The sequence below is a fragment of the Rhopilema esculentum genome, chromosome 2 (genome assembly GCF_057945365.1).
Source record: "Rhopilema esculentum isolate cy_ngs chromosome 2, ASM5794536v1, whole genome shotgun sequence".
NCBI classification, from domain to species: Eukaryota; Metazoa; Cnidaria; class Scyphozoa; order Rhizostomeae; family Rhizostomatidae; genus Rhopilema; species Rhopilema esculentum.
Window position 1 is genome coordinate 4,578,218 of NC_142816.1, and position 20,911 is coordinate 4,599,128.

Below are 20,911 nucleotides of genomic sequence, written 5' to 3' on the forward strand. Positions count from 1 at the left end.
TTTTAGCCATAAAATGAGCTAGAATTTAGTAGATTCTTTATTCTACTCTAGGATCAGCCTGAATGGTTGGCAAAAAGCAAGAGAAGCGATAAAATTTTGGTCAACGTTGGGAAGAAGGGTCACAAGAAAGAGGAAGAGCAAAAGCCCGCTTGGAGCACCAATCTCAAAAAAGCAGAACCCAGGAGAAAGGTTGAGGCCAAGCATGACGACGGTGGGAAGCAACCTGCTTTTGCTACTGTATCGTTGCGTAAGACCACTAAGAAGGAGGAGGATGAGGAGGCCGCCACAAAGAAGGTTGACTGGAAGGAAATGGAAAAGAAAACTTCCAGCGCAGGAGGATCTCGTCGTCGCCGCGGAGGAGATGATTCTGACTAACTTTAAAGACCTACAGTGTTTTCATGAACCGTTCAGACACTTGTTGAGTGCAATGATTTAAAACGTTTTTCAGATTAACCAACGTCGATATCTCCAAGGATTTTAGGTCTCATATTCTTTTTTTTGTTTTTAGTATTTATCGGAGCTGAGGTTGCTTTCATGCCGGAGTAGAAGCTTAATTTGAAACATCCCTGTTTGCCTCCAACAGGCGACTTCAATAGGGTTTTAGGATTCTCTGGTGCCAGCACGTTAGAAACAATAGCTCCGATATTTTTCTAGCCAGCGAAATCTTTTGCAGAACTTAATAACGTCTTTCTGTCGACTAGAATTCATCGTCCCTTGATAGCATTCATTTTTCCTTAGAATTCATTCTAGGTGGGAATCCTATTGAACTGCACATGTCTTTCGAGCGAAATGGCCTGACCGAGCACATGTCTTTAGAGCGCAAGGCGTGATCAGATCTTCAAGGCAAGGATTTTAACCTACCATTCGCGATGCTTTTTTGCATCGTATAAGACATGGCTTCTAGCCCATTTTTTCATCTAAATTTAGCTAGACCAAATAGAGAAAATGCTGTTTCACTTACATTTCAACTTGCTTAGTCGCATAAATCTACATCAAGGATAATTTCATTTAGTAAACAGTTTATTTTTCATCGTTTAAAGTATAATTGTCAAACTACGCCCATTTTGTTAGCTAAAACCATAATCATAAAGGTTTCTTTATCTACAACTGTCATCAGTGCTTTATCAATAGCTGCCTAAATATATTTCCTTCTTTATATTTCTGCTTAGCAAACATTGTAAAATGATTTTTTATTCTGTCGCTTTTTTCTGTAATTAGATCATTTCTTAATTGTACATCAATTTCTATTTTAGCATTTTAGAAGCACTCGTAGTTAAGCTACTGTCATTAGATTTTGTGTTAATACTTTGAAGTCCTAAATTTGGTGAAAGCTTTTCCTCCTGCTCTTCAAGCATTTCAAATAGAAATCTTTTTTCTTTTTGTAAAGACTGTCGATATGGATTCTGTTATTAATATGTAGTCAAAACATGTTTCGCATTCATTAAATTGCTTAAGTTTTTGGTCACACGATGCAAGCGTCATTTTGTGTTTTCTGGGAGATATAAAGGATGTTCTTTAACCGCCTCAAGACTCTAAGCAAAGTCTTTGCTCTAAGAAACAATTTTAAAAACGAAGGTGTATTTCCATGGTATAGACATTGAACCTCTCTGTGGTCGCTATCTAAATTGGTTACAAGACACGGTTTATGTTTAGAAAATAGCATTTACCTTTTGCTTTATTTTGAGCCTTTAATGCCGGCGAAACTCAAGAATCTGATTAATATCGTGTCATACACGTCAAGGAGTTTTTTGACTGCATTTTAACGAATCACAGGTCGCCTAGGGTAAAGGAACATTCTCCTAAGAATTCTGACATCCAGCAAAACATTGTGCTTATTCGGATTCTACAGTTCCGCCCGCAATGACGAAATGTTGAGTCCCAACTTGAAGCGAAGCTCTCAAGAGGACTGAAAACCACGCTTTTCACGAACGCTTTGTTTATGAATAATATCAAAATTTCAGTGGGCATGTTTATGGTGTGCAGGACAGAACCTTCGAAGCCAGGCCGTTTGTGCGAGAGGCTTTCTATTTATTCCAAGCAAGCTTTGTATTCAAGCTGGTAAGTTACTTTCTATGAACCGGTTAAATATTTGCAAGTCTGTGACCGTTCCATAAAATCTTTTCTTCAATGCTTTCAAAATGACTTGAATATTGGGATGGCTACCATAATGCTTCAACATCACAAATAGTCACGGCTTCCCACACGAGAAGCACGGTTAATAACCCTTAGTCTAGGCTTTTCTTAGGATGAGCATGTTTCAGTTACATTAGCTTGTAGTAACTACATTTTTTTGGCAATTTTGATGGAACAGGGTTAGAGTGCCAAAAGGTTTTCCGCACACCCCCCGTCATTTTTCTAGTCGAGTGCCCTCAGCCCCGAAGTGAAGTACTTGAAGCAATGATTATAAATGTGAACCTCGGCTTTGGAAAAGTTCTAAAAAAATAGAAGCTCAAAAAGCAGAAAATTGGGCAAGACACGGAATGTCAATTGAACAAAGGAGGATGAATACCTTCTTTTCTTCTTTTCATTGTCGCAATAGCTGGGCCCATCCGGAAGGGGGAACGATGTAAGAACGTACTCAATTCAACAGTCGTATGTTGAAGACCCTTTTGATGCAATGTCTTATAACCTGCATATAATTTCAGTCTTATCAAAAGTTTTGCTGCCTCTGCCTAAAGTCATACAAACGTTAATGTGCCAAGCTATTCAAGTTACTAAACATTCGGCACTTTTTTACAAGAAAACAACACCGAGGCTCGTTAGCCAAAGAATAGAAAAACGGAGAAAAATGACCAACCTCAAGTAAAAGACTGCAAGATAAAAAGCATCTCTTTTAAATTTACATAAATATAATCCAAATCGTTGTTATTTTGTTATTTACTGTTTCTAAATGCAAAACTGTTGTTATTTACTGGTCTTGAAAACAATTTATGATTTGTAATTGAAGAAGAATCACTTTGAAAAATTGAAACATTCGAGCATAACAAACAGCAGTGCAGAATTTCGAACATCAAATTGTCCAAGAAATAGGAACACCGAGCTTCGGTAGAAATTACCTGGCTTTTATAAAAAAGTAGACTTTTGATCGGGAAAACTAAATGGGTTGTCTACATAAAACTCGCACTTAAACTTCACACTAATGCTAAAACAGGTTAGGTAGACCTGAGGAATCTTATCTTCTGTACGCTCAACTGGAGCTTGTTTAAATCTGGCGAACCTGGTGGGCACATCTTTCTGTTGCTCTGGTGGATGCTGTTTAATGTTTAGAGGATCTTTTTTATGGATGCTGTATGAAAGCGATATGCCTTTCACTGTTTTTCTTCACACAGAAAGAATCTTATTTTAGTAAATACCACAAACAAAGAACGGTTTTTAACTATTTATTTCAATAAATAAAATTACAAATAATTCATAGCAATTTACATTAATAACTACACTTGAAAATGTCATTTTGTAGTTTTTGTACGTGATGGCGGCCTTGGTGGTTTAGCACTGAGTGGTCTCGGCGAAGCCCTGAGTAAAACGAAAATCAAAATAAATATAATAAAGGCAATACATTGCCATCTCATAGCGAGAAGACTAGAACTTTCAATCAAGAGATAATAATCAACTGATCATATGAAAGAACTAGCCTGGACAAAGTGATATGTTTAAGGGGCACTAATGGTCAGGTTACATTGAAGTTCTACCATGGGGCTGGGATCTCAGCTCTGAGACCCAAGGTGAAAAGTAATGAATTCCTGATCGGGCTGTGTAAGAGACTGGCTTTGAAACTCCATTGGATTGCATTGGACAGTGGAATTTGTACTATACAATTTATTTTCATCATCGCTGTTTAGAACGTTTGAGCGTTTGTTTGTCATTTTCTAAAACGACTTGGCACTCAAAACTGAAACTGAAGTATCAATTTATGGTGGGAAAAATGAAGCTTCTGTTGTCTCTTACCTAAATAAAAAAAAGATCAAAGAAACTTGCTTCGAGAAACTTATACGTTAAGATTTCAAATCACAATTGGCGAGAGTGAACGAACTTAGGCATCATAGGAATATCTCTTTACAGAATGCTGCTCTTTGGCAGTATCGAGAAATGCTGAGAAATTACTAACAAGCCCAGGAAAAAAAGGATCATTGTTTGTGATCCTACTTTCGCTTTCAGCACGCTAGTTTTTCAATTCAAGGATTATTTTCCGAGCAATGAATTGCTTCGTGTAATTAAATGACCTTTGATTGATCTTTGTAACTGAAGCATAATTTTCAAAGACTACACTTCAGTCGCATTTACCTGCAATTCTTAGAGTTAGCGCCTTTGATAAAATCGACGGAAAGACAAATTTAACTGTAGGACATGTAGAAAATTTGTAGCACAGATTGGGCACCTTATATGAGTCTTCATTTAGCTACATGTTCTTGATTTTATAAAAATCTTAAAGAAAAAAATTTTAAACAAAAGAAATTATATACTGTCAAACACTTTTATTTTGATGTGAAAATATTTCGTGAGAATATTATGATGTAAAATTTAAGAGTTAATTAAGTATCATAGCCAGGCTGAAAAATTATCGACACTTTTTCTCTTGATCTATCTGAGTATTTAGCAGAAAAACAAGAGTGCCAGTCAATTCCTGATTGCTTTAATGATGATAAAGGATAGAATCAATAATAGGAACTTTCTTTCTCTATTCTTACCATATTTACACGCTGTATCGCTTAAAGGCACTGAGTCATGATAAATAGACTGGGTATACCCTAAGTGCCAAAATCCGCTGAGTCATGATTTTTATGACTGCGATGCTATTGGTTGACCTTGAACTGGTCACATGAACTCACCTCGTACTGATTAACATAACAGTTTCCATCAATGGCAAGTTGTCAACAACGGATGCCAATATCACATGAAACAGCAGCGATCACGCCGAAACCAAATGACCTCCTATAGAGAAAGCCTATTTACCATGACTCAATGCCTTTAAGAACGATTTAGAAACTTTTTCAGACTCAGAATAAAAGATTTTGCACAACACCGAAGCCCAGCAAAGGTTTGGGTATTCTTGCATAAAAAATGTTGCATGTTTGTTGAGTTATATTACATATTGTTCTTTCCCTGTAAGGTTTCAATTAAATCAGCTATACTTAAGCTATTTGTGATATTCATAGAAATTAAATAAATCCCGGTGAAAAGCAAAATTTTCCAAACCTTGAAGTTGAATCTTTCTCAATAAGATCCATGAACTGATTCTTATCCGGCAGGATACCTAAATGCATGTAAATTATGATTATCAAAAAATAAAAAGCAGAATACCTATGATTAAATATTTGGCAGCAAATACTTAATCTTCAGCACAGCATTAAAATTCTGTCTAACAGGTCTGCATAACATTTCATATTTTCAATCATGTATCAAAATTTTGAAAATATCTCCTGCCTTTCTGAAATGCACAATGGCCAAAGGAAGAAATGGATGAAACATCTCTTTCGTAAGAGAATTTTATGCCTATCTAGTTCTTGAGAAAGGGGATAAAATATTTCACAAGATACAAATGACATGAAGAAACATATCTATATATATATATTCTTCAGATGAAGTACAATAATTTCTTTTACTTTACAAACTAAGTTTTAGCTTTTGAGGTGTCAGCGCAATGTCTATTTGCACAAGCAATCGTGTAAAATAAAGGATTGGAAACTACAAAATAATCTCAAGGTTACTAAACAACACAGATCAGTCGCAAAAGCCAAAAATCGCAGCTGCTTGCGAAGAAAATCATCAGTGTACGTTAGGCTGAAACAGAGGCCTATATGACAGGTAAAGGTTGATAGCATCAAAGTGCTTACCAATGCAGGCATTAACGGCCGAATTCTTTGTCAAGGCCATGAGAAATCCATAGAACGAAACACGGTTTACTGAATGAAGCATTTCTTGAATGGCTGCTTCAGGAGGACAGCTGGAAAATAAGAAAAGTGTTTCAAAAACGAACCAGTTCGAAAGCAAATACGCGTTCAATTGGGCTTTCCTTCTTTAAATGAATTGCAGCTTAAATGGAGAAAATACCGCCACCTTTTCTTCGCATCTCCCCTCCCCTTGCCATGGGTACCAAACTCACTCTACATATGCAGTGAGTCTGGTACTCATGGTACCCTTCCCTTTATAAATTGCAGAAACGATATATAAATCAATCTGGTAATGGTGAAAGCTTATGCAATCATTTCAAATCCTCGCTACAATGAATTTTTTCTTTAAAAAACAAACATACTTAAGATTTTCGCCTGATGCTCATCCTAGCAAAATACGTCACGAATATAATCGAAAATTCTATGCTATGAAGCACACATACCAAGTTGTGGGTCGAACAAAGACAAATTCTTTAATCTAAAAGTACCACCATTAAAATTTTCTACATAAAATAGGAAAAAGTATGGCAAGGAATAGCGGGCAATCTGAAAGTTTGAAGCTCCAGCTAAATAGCTATTGCGGAACTCGATAAAAGTAGCATGAAAATCATATAAAAATATTTCGGTGTTTCTTATTTGTGACACATTTTTGCTAGCTTCATAATGCGACACAAAAATGAACATATTTAAATCGAAAAAGACAGCAAATATGCCTCGGTAAGGACGAAGCATAAATAGATTAGTAAGTACCTGAAAATCGAGTCCAACTGCTTCCTGTATATAGTGCCTGATATTCTGTTCATGTATTGTTTACTGTTGATACCATCGATATTATTGGCAGGTTTTCCGTCAGCATTTGAAAGCTGCCTCCCTGTATCCTTCAGAACCTCTTGGTATATCTCTGAACATTTATCCAAGAATGCTGAGAAAAAGATTAAACTACAGTCATGTGCAAAAGTTTAAGGCTTGAGAAGCAACGCAATTATTTAAAAAATACCAGATATATTTATAAAAAGGTACTACTTTACATATGATCATTATATATACACTTTAATAAAGATATCTATGACACTTTGCTTTCAAATTCCTGTAAAGTGCATTAGAATAAATTTTTAAACAAAAAATCTTATTCTGATGTTAAGCTAGAAAATGTGAAAAAGTGACACGTGGTCTTAAACTTATGCACATGACTGTAATATGACGTCCCTGCCTTCCGAAATTTTTGACTGTATTCAGTAGCCAATTCTTCTTTTCAATTTCTTTGGCAAGTTTCTCTGGATGCAGCCAGAAAACCTTTCTGACTACCGTGTTAAACTGTCGTTATATCTTAGCCATTGTTATGATTTAGGCATTATATATTACCCCATAAATATTTCTAAATAGATGCTATTCTAAAGGCTTGTGTGGTTTTTCGGTCCCCCTCGAAGGTTTTTAGAATTAAAACGAAGGCATAAAATTAAAATCAGGGTAAAATAAAATTAAGATCAGGGCCGTAGCTAGCTATTGTTGTCATTGGGGTTGCTCTGATTTCATTTGCCAACAAAGTTGGTGAATCATCCTTTAATTGCCGAAAGATCTGAAAATTTCCGACGAAGTACCTCACGATCGTTTTTTCACAATTTGTTGTAAAACATATCACGCCTCCCCTCACATCCTCCGTAGCGACGGCCCCGAGGAAAATGCTATAGTAAATGCTACAAATGACTAAAACAGCTACCAAAATATCTGGGGTCTATTTTACACACTCAGGGATTAGTCTTCCAACAGGGTCTCTTTTCTGCTGAAATTTCCGGGATAGGATTATACCTTTTGTCTCTTTTTTCGGGCACAGGGATGTACATTGTAGATACTTTTTCCAGGACAGGTCAGCTTTGTCATGAGAAAGAAAGTGTTGTCCATTTTATAGAATTATTCTCATAAAGCTCAAATTTGGAATTAAGAAAGAGGTTCTCTGTCGTATCCATTAAAAAATTTATCATCAGTAAAAATATGCTTAGGCAACCCATTTCAATGAAGAAATATAATCCAGGAAAGAGTAGTAAACATATTTCTGACAAGCAACCAACAGGTCAAAAAAGCTCTCGGTTATAACATAATATAAGAAACAGTTTACTAGTATAACTAACTGTCTTAAGACAAATACCATGGATAGGAGAGCTACGTAAATTGAAGCGCAGAAATTAAAGAGGGGGGCATAGAAGCGAAGGGGCGTTTAGCTTTCCTCTTACCCAAACGATTTTCCACTTCCCTGTTGCAATCTTCCCTTGCAAACTTGATTACGCATAACTCTCATACAGAGAGTGATAGCTCACCCTGTCGCTAAAACTCATTGAATAAAGCCTTACTTTCGAAGAAAAATTGTAGCTGAAATCCATAGAGAAAATCTGAAAATGACATCAAGCAATCCATCGCATCATCCATGAGGATAATTCTGCAATTAAAGTAAAAATTGTAAAGTAAAGCAGAACAACTTTAACATATTGAAAGAATGGTGGTAATGGAATGGAACATTCTCCCTTTTTCTTGCAATTTTGTAATTGGGAGTATTATAAGTTGTGACAAAATATTATGTGAGTCAAACAAAGATTTGGGAATTTGACTGCTAATAAAATTTATAATAAACGACATCAAGCAATGGCGAACAGATATCTTTGATAAAGATAGATAAAGAAGATTGCAAAAATTGAAACTAATAAATGGCTCAATATATAAATCAAAACTTGAAACTGAAGAAGAAAGGAGATCTTTCCAAACAGAACAATGAACCAAAAAGGAAATCTTATCTAATTTGGAGAGCTTGTTGTGCTTGAAAGTAGCTTCTTGATCAGACTTTGTTGATCTACGAAAGCAGTGGTGGCTTTAGGTGGCTACAGACCGCCCGAGTATTCTAGCCACCTTTTCAGAGGGTAAAATCAAACCAATTTTCAAAATTTTGTGAAGGAAGCAATTATCGCCCCCACATGATTTAGAAGCCATCTTGTCAGAAAAATTCTGATACCACCTTTTTAGAGAAGAAAACATGATTTACCCAAATCATATAACATTTTAAATGAAATTATAAAACCTCAAATGACAGCACATTTTAACAACTTTAAATGTATTAATAAAAGCATGCTGTTGTTTTCTTTCCCCTTCTAAAATTTTAACCTCAAGTATTGATTTGTGAATGGACTGTTAAAGTCATTGTTAACAGATCATCTAAAGTTTGCCTCTTTACAAAAGATATTCAAAATCTTCTCTCCTTTTCCTTATCAATGATATAATCTTTTCAAGACTCACCGTGCAGTCTTCTGAAGGACATCAAAAGGAAAGTCAGGACACATCAAACAAACAAGAGAATGATACTCTTTTACATTAAGCAGTCCTGCATAAAAATATATCTGTGAGAATTTAGAAAAATGAGGAAATAATTATTGACAGGGCCGATGAAAGGGGCAAGGGGGGGGGGCAAATTGTCTCCAAACAGGAGAAGCTGAGTCAGCATGACTTAGATGAGAGAAGCTGTGAAGAATGGTGAAGGGAATGTACTGTGGTGTTTGATACCATGAATGGCATAAATGGATATCATGGTGATGACATGATCCATGAAGGGGCAAATATGTCCTATTTTATAATATCGGAGATTCATATATATTGGCAGGGGCACATCCATGGCGTAGATAGAGTGGGTCAGAGGGGGCTAAAAACCTCATGTAAAGCTCAAATCTTATTTAGTCTGAAGACATCTGATTTTGTGGAATTACAAAGTGGTTGTCTAATTTTTTTGGCAAGCGTTACATTTTGAGATTCCAAATGCTGATTTCTTCCTTTGTTGTGAATCAGATTGGCAAACTCTTTCAAATTGGGTATGGTGGAAAAATGCCTTTTAGAAGATGGTCAGAATAAATTCAAGTACAACTCATCATATTTTCGACAGTTTTAAGGGGATGTAAATTGGAACAGGCTATTCATTCAAAGAGTATAAACAATTTGAGTGTCATGTTTTTGTCTCACCTACCTCCATTATTACCAATAGGTCGAAAACATTTCCAGAAGCTCCGGATGAAGGATGATCTGTTATGTGGTGTTGAAATGATAAAACTATAGTCTCTCAGTAGGGTATGCTCTCCTCTTTTGACACTGGTGAAGCTGTAATCAAGATTGAATATGAGCATCCTTAAATGGCTTCCTTGAATGCAAGGCAGCATCAATAAATTTGAGGTTCTTGGCACAGAATATAATGGAGGGTCCTCCGTGGATTTCTGTGCCTTAATGTGACAATGGTTATGGCTGTAGACAGGCCTGAACTAAAATATATTTTTAAAAAAATGGACTTTGATCATGCGTGATAAATCCTTGTTAAAAAATTTGAGCATGCTAGGGAATGTTAGGGCCCTCTAATGCTAGGGGCCATGGGCACAACAATTAGTGAGTCCTGTGGTTAATGAGGCACTGCTTGTATTTTTTTTCTTTTTTCTTTATTTGAAGTTGGTACAATTTCTAGCTATGCATACAAGCTAATTAAAACCAACTAATTTAAATTACCAACGCTAAATATAATATAAATCAAATATAACCAATGTTGCTAACATATTCCTTGCAAAGATTACAAGTACAATTAAACGATGTAAATTCAGAGATTTTTTTCCTGAATATTGATAAAGTAGGGGAGTACTTTATCTCATTTGGAATTGAGTTCCATATTTGGCTACATCTGTATGAACTGGCTAGAGCGTTTACCTTTTTCCCAGCTTCTTTACAAAAAACTTTAATATGTTCTTCTAATCTAAGTTGATGGTCTAGTGTTACTCCCAAAAGTTTAACATTCTTACTTTCTATTATAGTAGAACCATTTATTTGAACTTTAGATTCCTCTAAATTGGATTGATTGGCTTTAAATGTTATAAGCTTGCTTTTATCGCCATTGAGCATAAAATTTTTTTCATAAAACCGTTTATTAAGAATAGCCGCTTCTGATTCTAAGTCGTCAGTTAGTTCATTCATATCAGTACTTGACAGCCAAATTGTATTATCATCTGCATAGTTGCATAAGTTGCTTTTGTTCAAATGCAGAAAAATATCATTTATGTAAATATTGAAAGCAAAGGGCCTAAGATTGATCCTTGAGGAACTCCTTGCTTTGTTTCCATCCAATCACTAAAATCTGAGTTTATTTTTACTTGTTGTACTCTTTTATCTAGATAACTATACATAAATTCCATTGCGTTGTCGCTGAAGCCATAAGATTTCAATTTGGCTAGTAGAAGTATATGGGGTAAACAATCAAATGCTTTTGATAAATCCATAAGCACTGCACCAGCCCCATCTCTTTTACCCAGGCACTTTTTCAGACCTTCAATAAGTCGTAATAAAGCAGTTGTGTGCTATAACCTTTTCTGAATCCACAAAGCAAAGAGAACAGTTTAACAATGTTGTAATTGTAGATTTGATTGAACATTATTCTCTCAAATACCTTTGAAGCTGAGGGGAGCACACTTATTGGTCTATAATTCTCCTTACTAGTTGAATCTCCTTTTTTGAAAATAGGGCACACATTAGCCATTTTCATAAGAAAGGGAAATGTTTTATCAGAAATAGATCGACTGAATATTTCAGCTAGTGGTCCAGAGATAACGTCTTTTGCCATTCTAAGAACTTTTGGGGGGATGTTATCAGCTCCTATTGCACGGAGATTTCTGTTTACAGGTCTGCTTAAAATGATTTCTAGACATAGCACAGAAACCTTTTTTATTCTTTAGAAATAAATATTTCCACATTCAAATTAAGTCATTTACTAGAAAAGCTTTAGCAGCCGGCGTTTACACCATTTGTACATTATAAGTACAAATTCATTTCATTTCATTCTTAGCCATTTTACTCATTACAAACTTTGCTATAAAACCTTTAAAAGAATTGCAAGCTCTTAAATAAGCAAAAAATAGAAAAAATTGAAGGTATTGTACACTTTGCATATCAAAGTGCCTGTTTTCATAAGGCATAAATTGGCAACAGGGAAAAAAAGAAACTTTATCATACTAATCATGAAAGAATTTTGCAGGATTGACTTTGATGTTTTCTTCACTATATTCTAATAGCTGTGTGATTGCATCCTAGAAATCAAGAAAATTTTGGAAAGGCAAGAAGAACAAGTTTCAAAGGATAGAAAAGTCAAACAAAGTTATTTTGCTGAAGGGGAGTGTGCAGGTTCCATTTCCAACAAAATGGGTAAGCCATCCTTTTTCGACAAGTTTAACATTTGCAGGATATGAAGCACCCTTAAATTGCAAAAAATCATTTGCCAAAGACCTTTGGTTAAATATGTCATATTTTGTAGATTTGGCTCAATTTTGCAGACTTAATAAAAGACTATCATTAGGACGAGGACTGGTGAGGTGATAAAAATAACAAAAGCCTGAAAAAGTGGCTTTTGTAACACAAAATCACTGTTCTATATTGAACTTTTGAACATGAAAATCTGCTCACCTCAAAATATACTGCAATATGATGTTTTTCTGGTGGAAAGTAATATCAAACTTTTAGAGATAAATCTTAAAGAAAATACCAAAGGCAAAAAGCTAAAAATAAAAAAATTGTCAGTAACTCTGCTTTGTTGAAATTTGATATTTGTTTTGATACAAAAGAAGTTTATAATCTAACTAAAAACATTTGAAAATCCCTGAACATATCCACTTACAAAGAAATGTCTATAAATTGTTTGCAATTTCTCAAATCAGTCCTACAAACTTTTTTAAAATGGCCAAAATGTGTCTACAGTAATACACCCCTTTTTCATTAATGAATTGATGGACTTGAAGATATCAACAAAACAATGGTGCTTATGACACATGGCTTTGATAGCTCTGTCTTGAGTTCTTTCCATGTGTCCATCAGCTACTTAAGTAGAACTAACATTGTTTTCTTAACCTTTTTGTATCACTTTCTCTTCAAATTTACATTACTGATTGTATTAAACAACTTCAGAATAACGTAACTTTTAATTAACTACTTGATATGCTGAAAAATATTTTCGAGTTTGAGTTTATAAAGTTTGTGCAAGAAAGATAGATTAAAGCAAATGATAGATCATGAAACGTTTAAGGTAAAGTGAAAATAAAACGAGGCAATAATTGATTCTTATCTCTACCAAACGTTAAGCTAAAATCTTCAATACCTTTGACCACATTTTTGAAAAGATTTGTGGTTTTGATGACTTGTCAAATTGGTTGCTTTTTCTGGTTGCTTTGACATTATCACTTATCTAGTTAGTTTCCAGTTAAAGAACTTAATGTTATTTTTCCAATCATCATCTTTGAATTTATAGATAACAGATTTCATCAACATTCCAGTTTAAAACCTCAACAACTTTTATCAAACCGCAATGTTGATATTCAAAACCTTTCGAAAAATATCAAAGTGCTTAACTCATACTCATGGTCATCATTTAAAATTATAAAGTACAGGTAGCATCATTTAGCAGACAAAAATAGAAAAAATTGTATACTAACATACCAAGATATTCCTCTGCTGTTAGACTAAATTCCGGGTTGCTATTGCTCCCCATTTCTTGGAAACAGTCCGAAACAAAGTGGAACAATACAACTACAACAACATAAACAAAAGCGTTTCTAGGCTGCGCGCCAAATACCTCCAATATAATTGCAAAGCTTTAAAAATTACTTGCTTGAGTCAACTTTTATATTGATAAAGAGTAACCTGTTGCGAACTCAAATAGCAGTGAAGGAAACTACAAAGGGAATTGTTACAACAACAACATCACTCATTTTTCAGAGCGATCAATATGGCGGCAACTTTCGAAATGTAACCTTTCCGTGTGTTTCTTCCATTAAGGTTCTTACTGGCATGGGCATTTTCAGGGGGGGGGGGGGGGTAATCCGAGGATTAACGATTTGCATTCACACTTTGGACCAAAGTTAGACAGGCCCCCCCTGTTTGGAGAAAGTGTGAAAAGTGCCCTTTTTTGAAAAAAGTATTGCGTGTACTATTTTGATAGCCAGATATTTTTCCTTTCGACGCCAAGTGAAACAACTTAATGCTCAATTTCTAACAACATCTACTGCGAAGGAGCCTGTCTCTTTGGCGAAAAAATTTCCTCAGTGTCTCAGTGTGTCGCCAATTGTTTCTCAGCCGGTTACACACCGTATTCTCTCCAATGAACATCGGGGTCACACATTTTTTTTGGCCTTAGAAAGGGGTGCTCATTGAAGATAGATAGATATCCACCAATAAAAAACTGAGCTTTGAAATTCAAACGAACATTGTTTTTAAAAAAATATTGCATTTGCATCATACTTGTTAAAGCAAAAAAAATTACAAGATGTCAATTTCTTCCGAGTAGGAACCTTCGTCAATTTGCATAAACAATGACGTAGCACCTTGAATATCTGAAATTTCAATGAGCACTCATTCGAGATCTTTTGCCCAAAAAGGGAGCGCTCATTAGAGAGAATACGGTAGGTCGACCAGTGTTCTACTATGCAGTGTATATAATTTCGGAAAACTAAATTTATCTAAAGATAACAATTTAGCTGTTTATTTTTTGTCTTGCTAAATTTTGGAAGAGATAAAGACTGAAAACTCTCTTTAAAATAGATAGAGACTGAAAATTTGCTTTAAAATAGATAGAGCCTAAAAATTCGATAATTTCTTTCAATTTCGTTCACTATATTCTTGGTTTAACTTGTAAATTTTTGTTACGTTTATATGGATGGTTGCATTAATGTGGAATTTTTTTGGCATGTTGTAATTAATTGGAATATTTGTCGAATATAATGCACCTGCCATAAGTACGGGGGAAAGATGCGAGCCTGCCGCGATCTCCACTTACATTAAAAATCAAAACATAATAAGTGAATCGAATTTTGAACAAAATATTAATCATACATTGACGAAAGGTTTACACCAACGAAAAACTTCAACGTCCATGAGGAATTATACAATTAAGTATGCCCAAGAGTGCGTGCCCACTGAATGAAGCATATAGCCGTGTTATTTTTTCAAAATTTCTGAATTACCATGAAAACTGTCCTATTTTGGCACTAACCTTCCTATAAAACTGTCTTATAATGTTACGAAAAAATGAATGTTTGTGCCCTTTTTATTCCTTTTGCCCCCCCCCCCCTTTGCCCCCCCCCCTGGTCAAACTTGCGTCCGGCGGCCCTGCATTAGTACCAAAAACCATTTTTCCAGAGAAGCGGCTCAACTCAATGTAAGAAAAACTTCAAAACAAATCATTTTGGATATATTATTAAGCTATGCTCACCTATAATATGCCCAAAGCATTTTCAGAGAAACCGATCAAAATCCACAAAGCATTCCTGGGCTACATTTGACTGCAAAATTGCATAGTTGTATTGTACTCGAATAAATTTTGCAAAAGTGAACAGAATTCGAAAGAACGTTGCAGAACATCATGAAACAGGCACCGCGGAGCAGGGGGCTGGGCGGCCTTTAGCCCCCCACTTTTTGAAAAAAATCCAAATATTAAGTATCAAACTACCAGAAATGTTTTATACGGCTTGAGCCCCCCCCCCCCACTTTTTTAGACCCCCCACTTTTCTCAACGCTCCGCGGAGCCTGTGAAGTACCCATATGGGCCTTTCTTGGGATTTTTTGAACCTCTCGCATTCAGGGGGTGAAGTTCCAGGATTGACCCCCATACTGGGGCATTACAAACAGGAAAAAACGTCCCTTTTGTACCAGAGGTGTGGTGCTAGGGGGCTCTTGTTAATGCCGAAAAGTAGCCAATTTCTACTTTTGCTGTTGTTTTTCGCAGCGTTTTGTGCAAGAGTCCCCTTGTTATGTTGATAGAACTACTTTTGAAAAGGTATTGACATCAATTGTTAATTCTACTAGAAGAGGAAGAGTATTTTAGAATTAGAAAAATGTCGTATAGAATGCGACGTTCTCTATTTCGTTCTCTAGTTTTTCTCTGATTTCATTTACATGATCCTTGTCAAAGCTAGAAACATTCTTTAAAAGTAAGGCAAACAATCAGACATACAAAACATATCAAGATTCTCTAGAAAAAAGATAGCAGTAATGGTGACACCAACCAGATTCAGAACTTATTCAGTCTCACAAGATGAAGACATTTTGGCATCGCCTGCCTTTGTAGAAGAATTCATTTTCAATTTACTATTTGTGTGCTTGAGATGGTGTATTAGTTTAATAGAATTAGATAATGGCTTTGAAAAAAGCAAACATTTTACGACATACTAAAAGCTTTTTCGTCTGACACTCCTCAGAGCAAAAACGTCAGAATAAGGTTCCGAAAGAACGCGATGGAAAATATATACCCAGTTGTGGATCGAAATAGGCCAATCAGAAAAACGTAAGCAGAAGACCGGTATAGTTGACCAATCAGTGCCGCGAGCCTAAAGAAGAATTACCAATGGAGTCCAAGAGAGAAAACGAACTCCTTTTGTCTACACAATGGCGGCTTTTTCGTTTTTTAATGTAGATTGACTCCAAAACTTTCGGAACCTTATTCTGACGTTTTTGCTCTGAGGAGTGTCAGATGAAAAAGCTTTTAGTATGTCGTAAAATGTTTGCTTTTTTCAAAGCCATTTTCAAATTCTGTACCGCAAAAGAATTAGATATAAAAACGGTCTAACCCGGATAAAAATAACTTAAAGCTGTAATTTGGCACAGATGTTCTGTACTAAGTTGGAAATGACCAGAAAAAAGCCCCAACAATTGGACATTTTTTCACCCAATTTCTCGCCCAGTCTTTTCATGCAAGTTAAGCGCGCGGATATCGAAAAGGTATATTCTGAATAAAGTTTTTCTCATCAAGAGGTGCTTTGACGCTGAATTTTTCAAACTCTGTTTGCAAATGGTGCCCGAACACTCCTCTTAAGCACAATATTTAGCAATTGCACTGCTAATACTTTTATGATCTAAGAACAAATTAAGAACAACCCAACCTCATAGAACAAATTATACCGATACTCGGTCCTGCTCAGTATCGATGTAGATGTAGAACCTCATAGTTCTAATGGCATGGTTTTACTGAAAGTAAAAGAGCCAGCTTGAACTTTAATTTAATGGTTCTTTTAAAAAGGTAAGCGAAAATGGTTTGTCAACAGCCGGTAAGCCCAACAACTTTCCATTCTTGCAAAGCCATATTTTTATTTCTACTCAATCGATATATTTTCAAATATTTCAAAACATTTTGAAATTATCTCAACCTCAACTTTCTTGAATGAGATCCATGGAAAAGGCTTAAGCTGGGTAGTTCCATAAAAAAGTGGGACAAAAAGATGGACACACACCATTTCAGATTTTAGCCACATTTAGCTTACTTCTTCCTTAATTTTAGAAAAGAAAAAATGCAAATTTTAGGTCCTAGCCAGGGACGAAAGAAGTGGCTAATTTTGGAGGGGCGTGGAAGGATGAAAATTCCAACTTTATTTGAGTAATTTTTCATTCCACCTGGGAATCTACTGTACCTACTAAATAGATATTTGGAAATAGCCCTTACTCCTTATTGCTATTTTCTTTATAATCACCAAAATTTTATTTAAGATAATTAGCGTAAGGCATAAAAACTTGAATCTCTAAATTTGGATTAACATGCCACAAGCATTTGAACTTACTGTAAGAAGTCTTTTTCTGATTTGCCCATTTTAAAGCTTCTTGATGCAAATCGATTTTTTCTGAAATATATTTTTCACGGTATAGAAGCATCAAGGAATTGAGCCCTTTATCTTTTTCCTTTTGATCGAAGGAATCTATTAGCAATTTTCAGAGGGCCAAATGCCTTCTCGTTCTTTACAATTAAAATGATGATTTGAGAGCAAGTGCATATGCCCGATTCGTAAGATGAAACACCCTTCTTTGATCAAATACTTCTGCTGCAGCTTTTGCAATGTTTTCTTGATTCTCAGCAGCTTTATCATAGCAATTTATGTTAATGAATTAGGGACATTTACGAACAACAGCGGGAGCTTAGCATACACTCGTCATTTATAAGAAGCGTTGAGAATTTTTAGTATTGAACAATTCTTAATCTTTTTATTGGATCAATTACTCGCAGTTCTCTTGAAAAAACTGCCACTTTAATCTTTTCTGATCAATTTAGGTATTACTATTTCAAACTGTAAAGTTTCAAGTTTCTTATTCGGAAATCCATTGTGCCTGTTCTTAAATTGATCCACCTTAACTCCCGTCAGAAAGAAAGAAAACGGTGCAATTGTGCAATTCGGATCCAGTGGAAACGGGGCTTCACAATATAAAACGATTAGTGGATGGGTCCGCTCCAGCCTGTGAATTTTAACAAGGTTTAAACTTTTTACATTTAAAATCCCACAATTCTTAAATTGTAAAATTCAGAAGTTTGGTCTTGAGAAAAAATTCAACCGTAACTGGTTTTTCCAAACTTTGGAAAAGTTTTCCAAACTGGTTTTTCCTATTATTTACGTGCCTGGTCCCAGCTCCAAACTGTTCCAAAGGTATGGTTCAAGACAAGACTGAAGCTCGGGGATGAGCCTCGTATTAGTGGTGGAAGGAATAGAAAAAAGAAAAAATAGGCCTAAATGAGCTTTTTCGGTTCGGATCGAAGATCGATTTTTGAAAGATTCAAGGAGCTAACTGATTGAAACTCTGTAAGACATCAAGACATTATTTCATAATGGCAGTCGTGATATTTTTGGGTCATGTCCGAGCATAAAACGTCCAGCAAGTCCAGCGTAGCTGCGAGAAAATGCAAGTTGGCTTACAACATCTGACATTTCAAGTTTGACCTGATTTCTTTGAATTTCGCTTTGGTTGCAGACTAGAATCGTTTGTGGAAAATCATAGTTGAACCCTGTAAGATAGTTATATGCCATATTAATATTTTTTACATTCCAATAAAAATTTACGATGCAATTTTACTGGTTACACTACCTACAAAATACTTAAACGACACTACAAGGACGATGCCACAGAGTAAAAAATATTATGACTCCGTGGCATCACGAAAAACTAAGACAACTTACATATGATTTACCAAAGTGAAAAAAACAAAAAAAAGAACACTACACTCTTTCTCAAATTAGATATTAGGCGAAAAATGTTGGCAAATAACAGCAGACAAGATGTTTGCTGCATGCAGCAGATCTTAACTCATATGTAATTTGAGACAGACTTTACATAATTTGATGATAATATAATGATAATAGTAACAATAACAAATTGACAATATTTAAAATATTTCATATTGCGAGTAGCATCGGATCGTGTCAAAAAATTTGGAGGTTTTTTCCTTATTCTAGCGATAATTTTGCGTATCTTCTAGAAACAACTATCAAAACCAACGGAAAATCCAGCAAGGTTTCTGTCATTTAAAGGCCTTTTGGCTACTTGCTTTACTTTTTTTATGCGAATCGATTAAAGTCCAAATGTCTATTTGCAGTGAAATTTTGGCAGTGTCAAAAAAATTTCGACTTTTTTGATCACCTTTGGAAGTATAGCGCATCTTATTATGAACAAGATACATGAATCAACAGAGAATCCAGCCAAGTTTCTCTCTATGAAATATCTTTTTAATATATTTTATAGTTTTTTTGTAAGAAGCAATCAATGTCCGAAAGTCTATTTGCATGTCAAAACGAATGTCGCACGCTAAATAGCGGAACGATTTGAACCTGTTGATCTAGTTACTACCACAGTAGACTCTGCTTATAGTCATTTTGTTAAAGTCACGCTACTGGTTACAGTCATGAAATTTAGACCCAAATGTGCAAAACTATTAAATTTAACTCTATTTACAGTCACACTCTGTTTACAGTCACAAGTTTGTAGCAAATGTTTGTGTGACCTGAATCTTTTGTAGTACTGTACAGCAAAAATGTCTCAGTTAAGTATTCCCAGTGTAGTTATTATTCAACTTAGAGCATAAGGGTGAATCCATGCTTTATCCAGGCTGGAGGCTTGCCAGTAGGTATGAGGCTTCATGCCAAAACTTTTCTTGCAAATACATCCAAACAGGTCACAGCTATTGTAGCTACATCAGCTCTAAATTACTTTTTCAATAATGACTGTTTTTTGCTTGAAGGATGCAATGCATCTAGGAAAATTTTATATCATAGAAAACCATGAAGAAATGAAATGATTTTTCCAAAAATTCTCTTTTTTTAGTAATCCAAGTGACCAAGAATGTCAGAAGGAAATGAAAAACTCCTTGTTGGAGGAATTGAAGAAGGATCAAAACTTTATGATAGCCTGCTTCTAGATTCAATTAAAGATCCCAGCAGCCAAATTGAGCAAGAAAGTAGAAATGTTGCCCCTAAACCTGGATTTTGTTTGAAAACAACAGATGAGAAAGGCAACAAGGTATTTGTCAATGCTTGTACCTCAGAGGGTGTTTTGAAGCCCAAGAATATATCTGAAGATGAGTTAAAAGAAATATTTCTAGCTGGGGATGCAACTAAATTTAGAGTTCCAATGGCAATTGGGGATGCCCATGTGGAAAAGGATAAATCTGGAATTGGTATGTATAGATTCCAGAACTAGAAAGAAAATTGGTGAAAACAATTTATCACTCCTTTTTTAAGAAAACTTTGTTTTGGAATGTTTTTTATTCCATAAATATTTTTATCGTCTAGAGAAATATTTAAGTTGCCTTCTGATACTTAGAGAGAAACATTCTTTAATTTTGATAATAATGAAATATTTAGAACTTGTTGATATGTTGCTTAATTAGGGCTATGGTTTGGAGGAACATAGAAGTATAAATATAAAATAATTTATACAAATTTCAGTTTAATTTTTCATGGTCACTTTCAAAGAACATAGATTTGTAGAGAAAAATTTAATTGCTTTTAAATGGTTTTGGAAGAAAGAGCTGAATTTAATTATCTACCTTTTCCCTCTACACAAAATCATTTAGTTTCACTGAATGATATCTTTGACACTTGCTGAAGTTTATTGCTTCGATAGTTTATTTCTTGTGCAAGTGAAGTCACATGAGCACTAGGCCACTCATGTGGGCTATTTCTTATGAAAAGGCCTGCCATAAATAATTTCATTCAGTGTTATAT

General features: G+C 35.1%; 3 protein-coding genes across 7 annotated transcripts in view; 2 read left to right on the forward strand and 1 right to left on the reverse strand.

Moving 5' to 3' along the window:
• The window catches only part of LOC135695490 (uncharacterized), a 23,520-nt gene extending 22,055 nt beyond the window's left edge, over positions 1–1,465 (forward strand). For both annotated transcript variants that reach the window (XM_065214600.1, XM_065214599.2), the window contains exon 10: positions 52–1,465. In XM_065214600.1, coding sequence (XP_065070672.1) covers positions 52–375 — 324 coding nt within the window. In that variant the 3' untranslated portion in view covers positions 376–1,465. The remainder of the gene's footprint in view (positions 1–51) is intronic.
• LOC135695492 (centriolar satellite-associated tubulin polyglutamylase complex regulator 1) lies at positions 107–13,632 on the reverse strand. Of its 2 annotated transcripts, XM_065214605.2 has the most exons (10): positions 13,377–13,625; positions 12,351–12,379; positions 11,904–11,977; positions 9,886–10,016; positions 9,168–9,252; positions 8,234–8,319; positions 6,639–6,810; positions 5,832–5,941; positions 5,194–5,251; positions 107–3,513 (listed from the first exon to the last, which is right to left on the reverse strand). In XM_065214605.2, the coding sequence occupies exons 1-10, from the start codon at positions 13,426–13,428 to the stop codon at positions 3,447–3,449; spliced, it is 864 nt and encodes a 287-aa protein (XP_065070677.2). In that variant the 5' UTR covers positions 13,429–13,625; the 3' UTR covers positions 107–3,446. The 2 variants fall into 2 exon arrangements, with proteins under 2 accessions (XP_065070677.2, XP_065070678.2); XM_065214606.2 differs by lacking the exons at positions 107–3,513; positions 5,194–5,251; positions 5,832–5,941; positions 6,639–6,810; positions 8,234–8,319 and adding an exon at positions 8,343–8,727 and having other exon boundaries at positions 13,377–13,632.
• The window catches only part of LOC135695491 (PIH1 domain-containing protein 1), a 179,264-nt gene continuing 160,291 nt past the window's right edge, over positions 1,939–20,911 (forward strand). Inside the window, exons 1-3 of one of the 3 annotated variants that reach the window (XM_089109743.1) lie at positions 1,939–2,058; positions 11,982–12,092; positions 20,010–20,361. In XM_089109743.1, the coding sequence (XP_088965869.1) occupies positions 20,028–20,361 (334 nt within the window). In that variant the 5' untranslated portion in view covers positions 1,939–2,058; positions 11,982–12,092; positions 20,010–20,027. Of the gene's footprint in view, positions 2,059–11,981; positions 12,093–18,380; positions 18,699–20,009; positions 20,362–20,911 lie in introns of those variants that run through there. The other 2 variants (XM_089109738.1, XM_089109745.1) reach the window with 2 other exon arrangements.

Bases quoted from the DNA above. Each gene is read 5' to 3' on its own strand.
- LOC135695492 (XM_065214605.2), bottom strand. From the start codon at position 13,428: ATGGGGAGCAATAGCAACCCGGAATTTAGTCTAACAGCAGAGGAATAT. The intron at 12,380-13,376 runs GTATGTTAGTAT...ACTTTCCACCAG, and splicing joins AACAGCAGAGGAATATCTTG to AAAAACATCATATTGCAGTA. The intron at 3,514-5,193 runs GTTTGGAAAATT...CGTTTTACTCAG, and splicing joins GAGAAAGATTCAACTTCAAG to GGCTTCGCCGAGACCACTCA.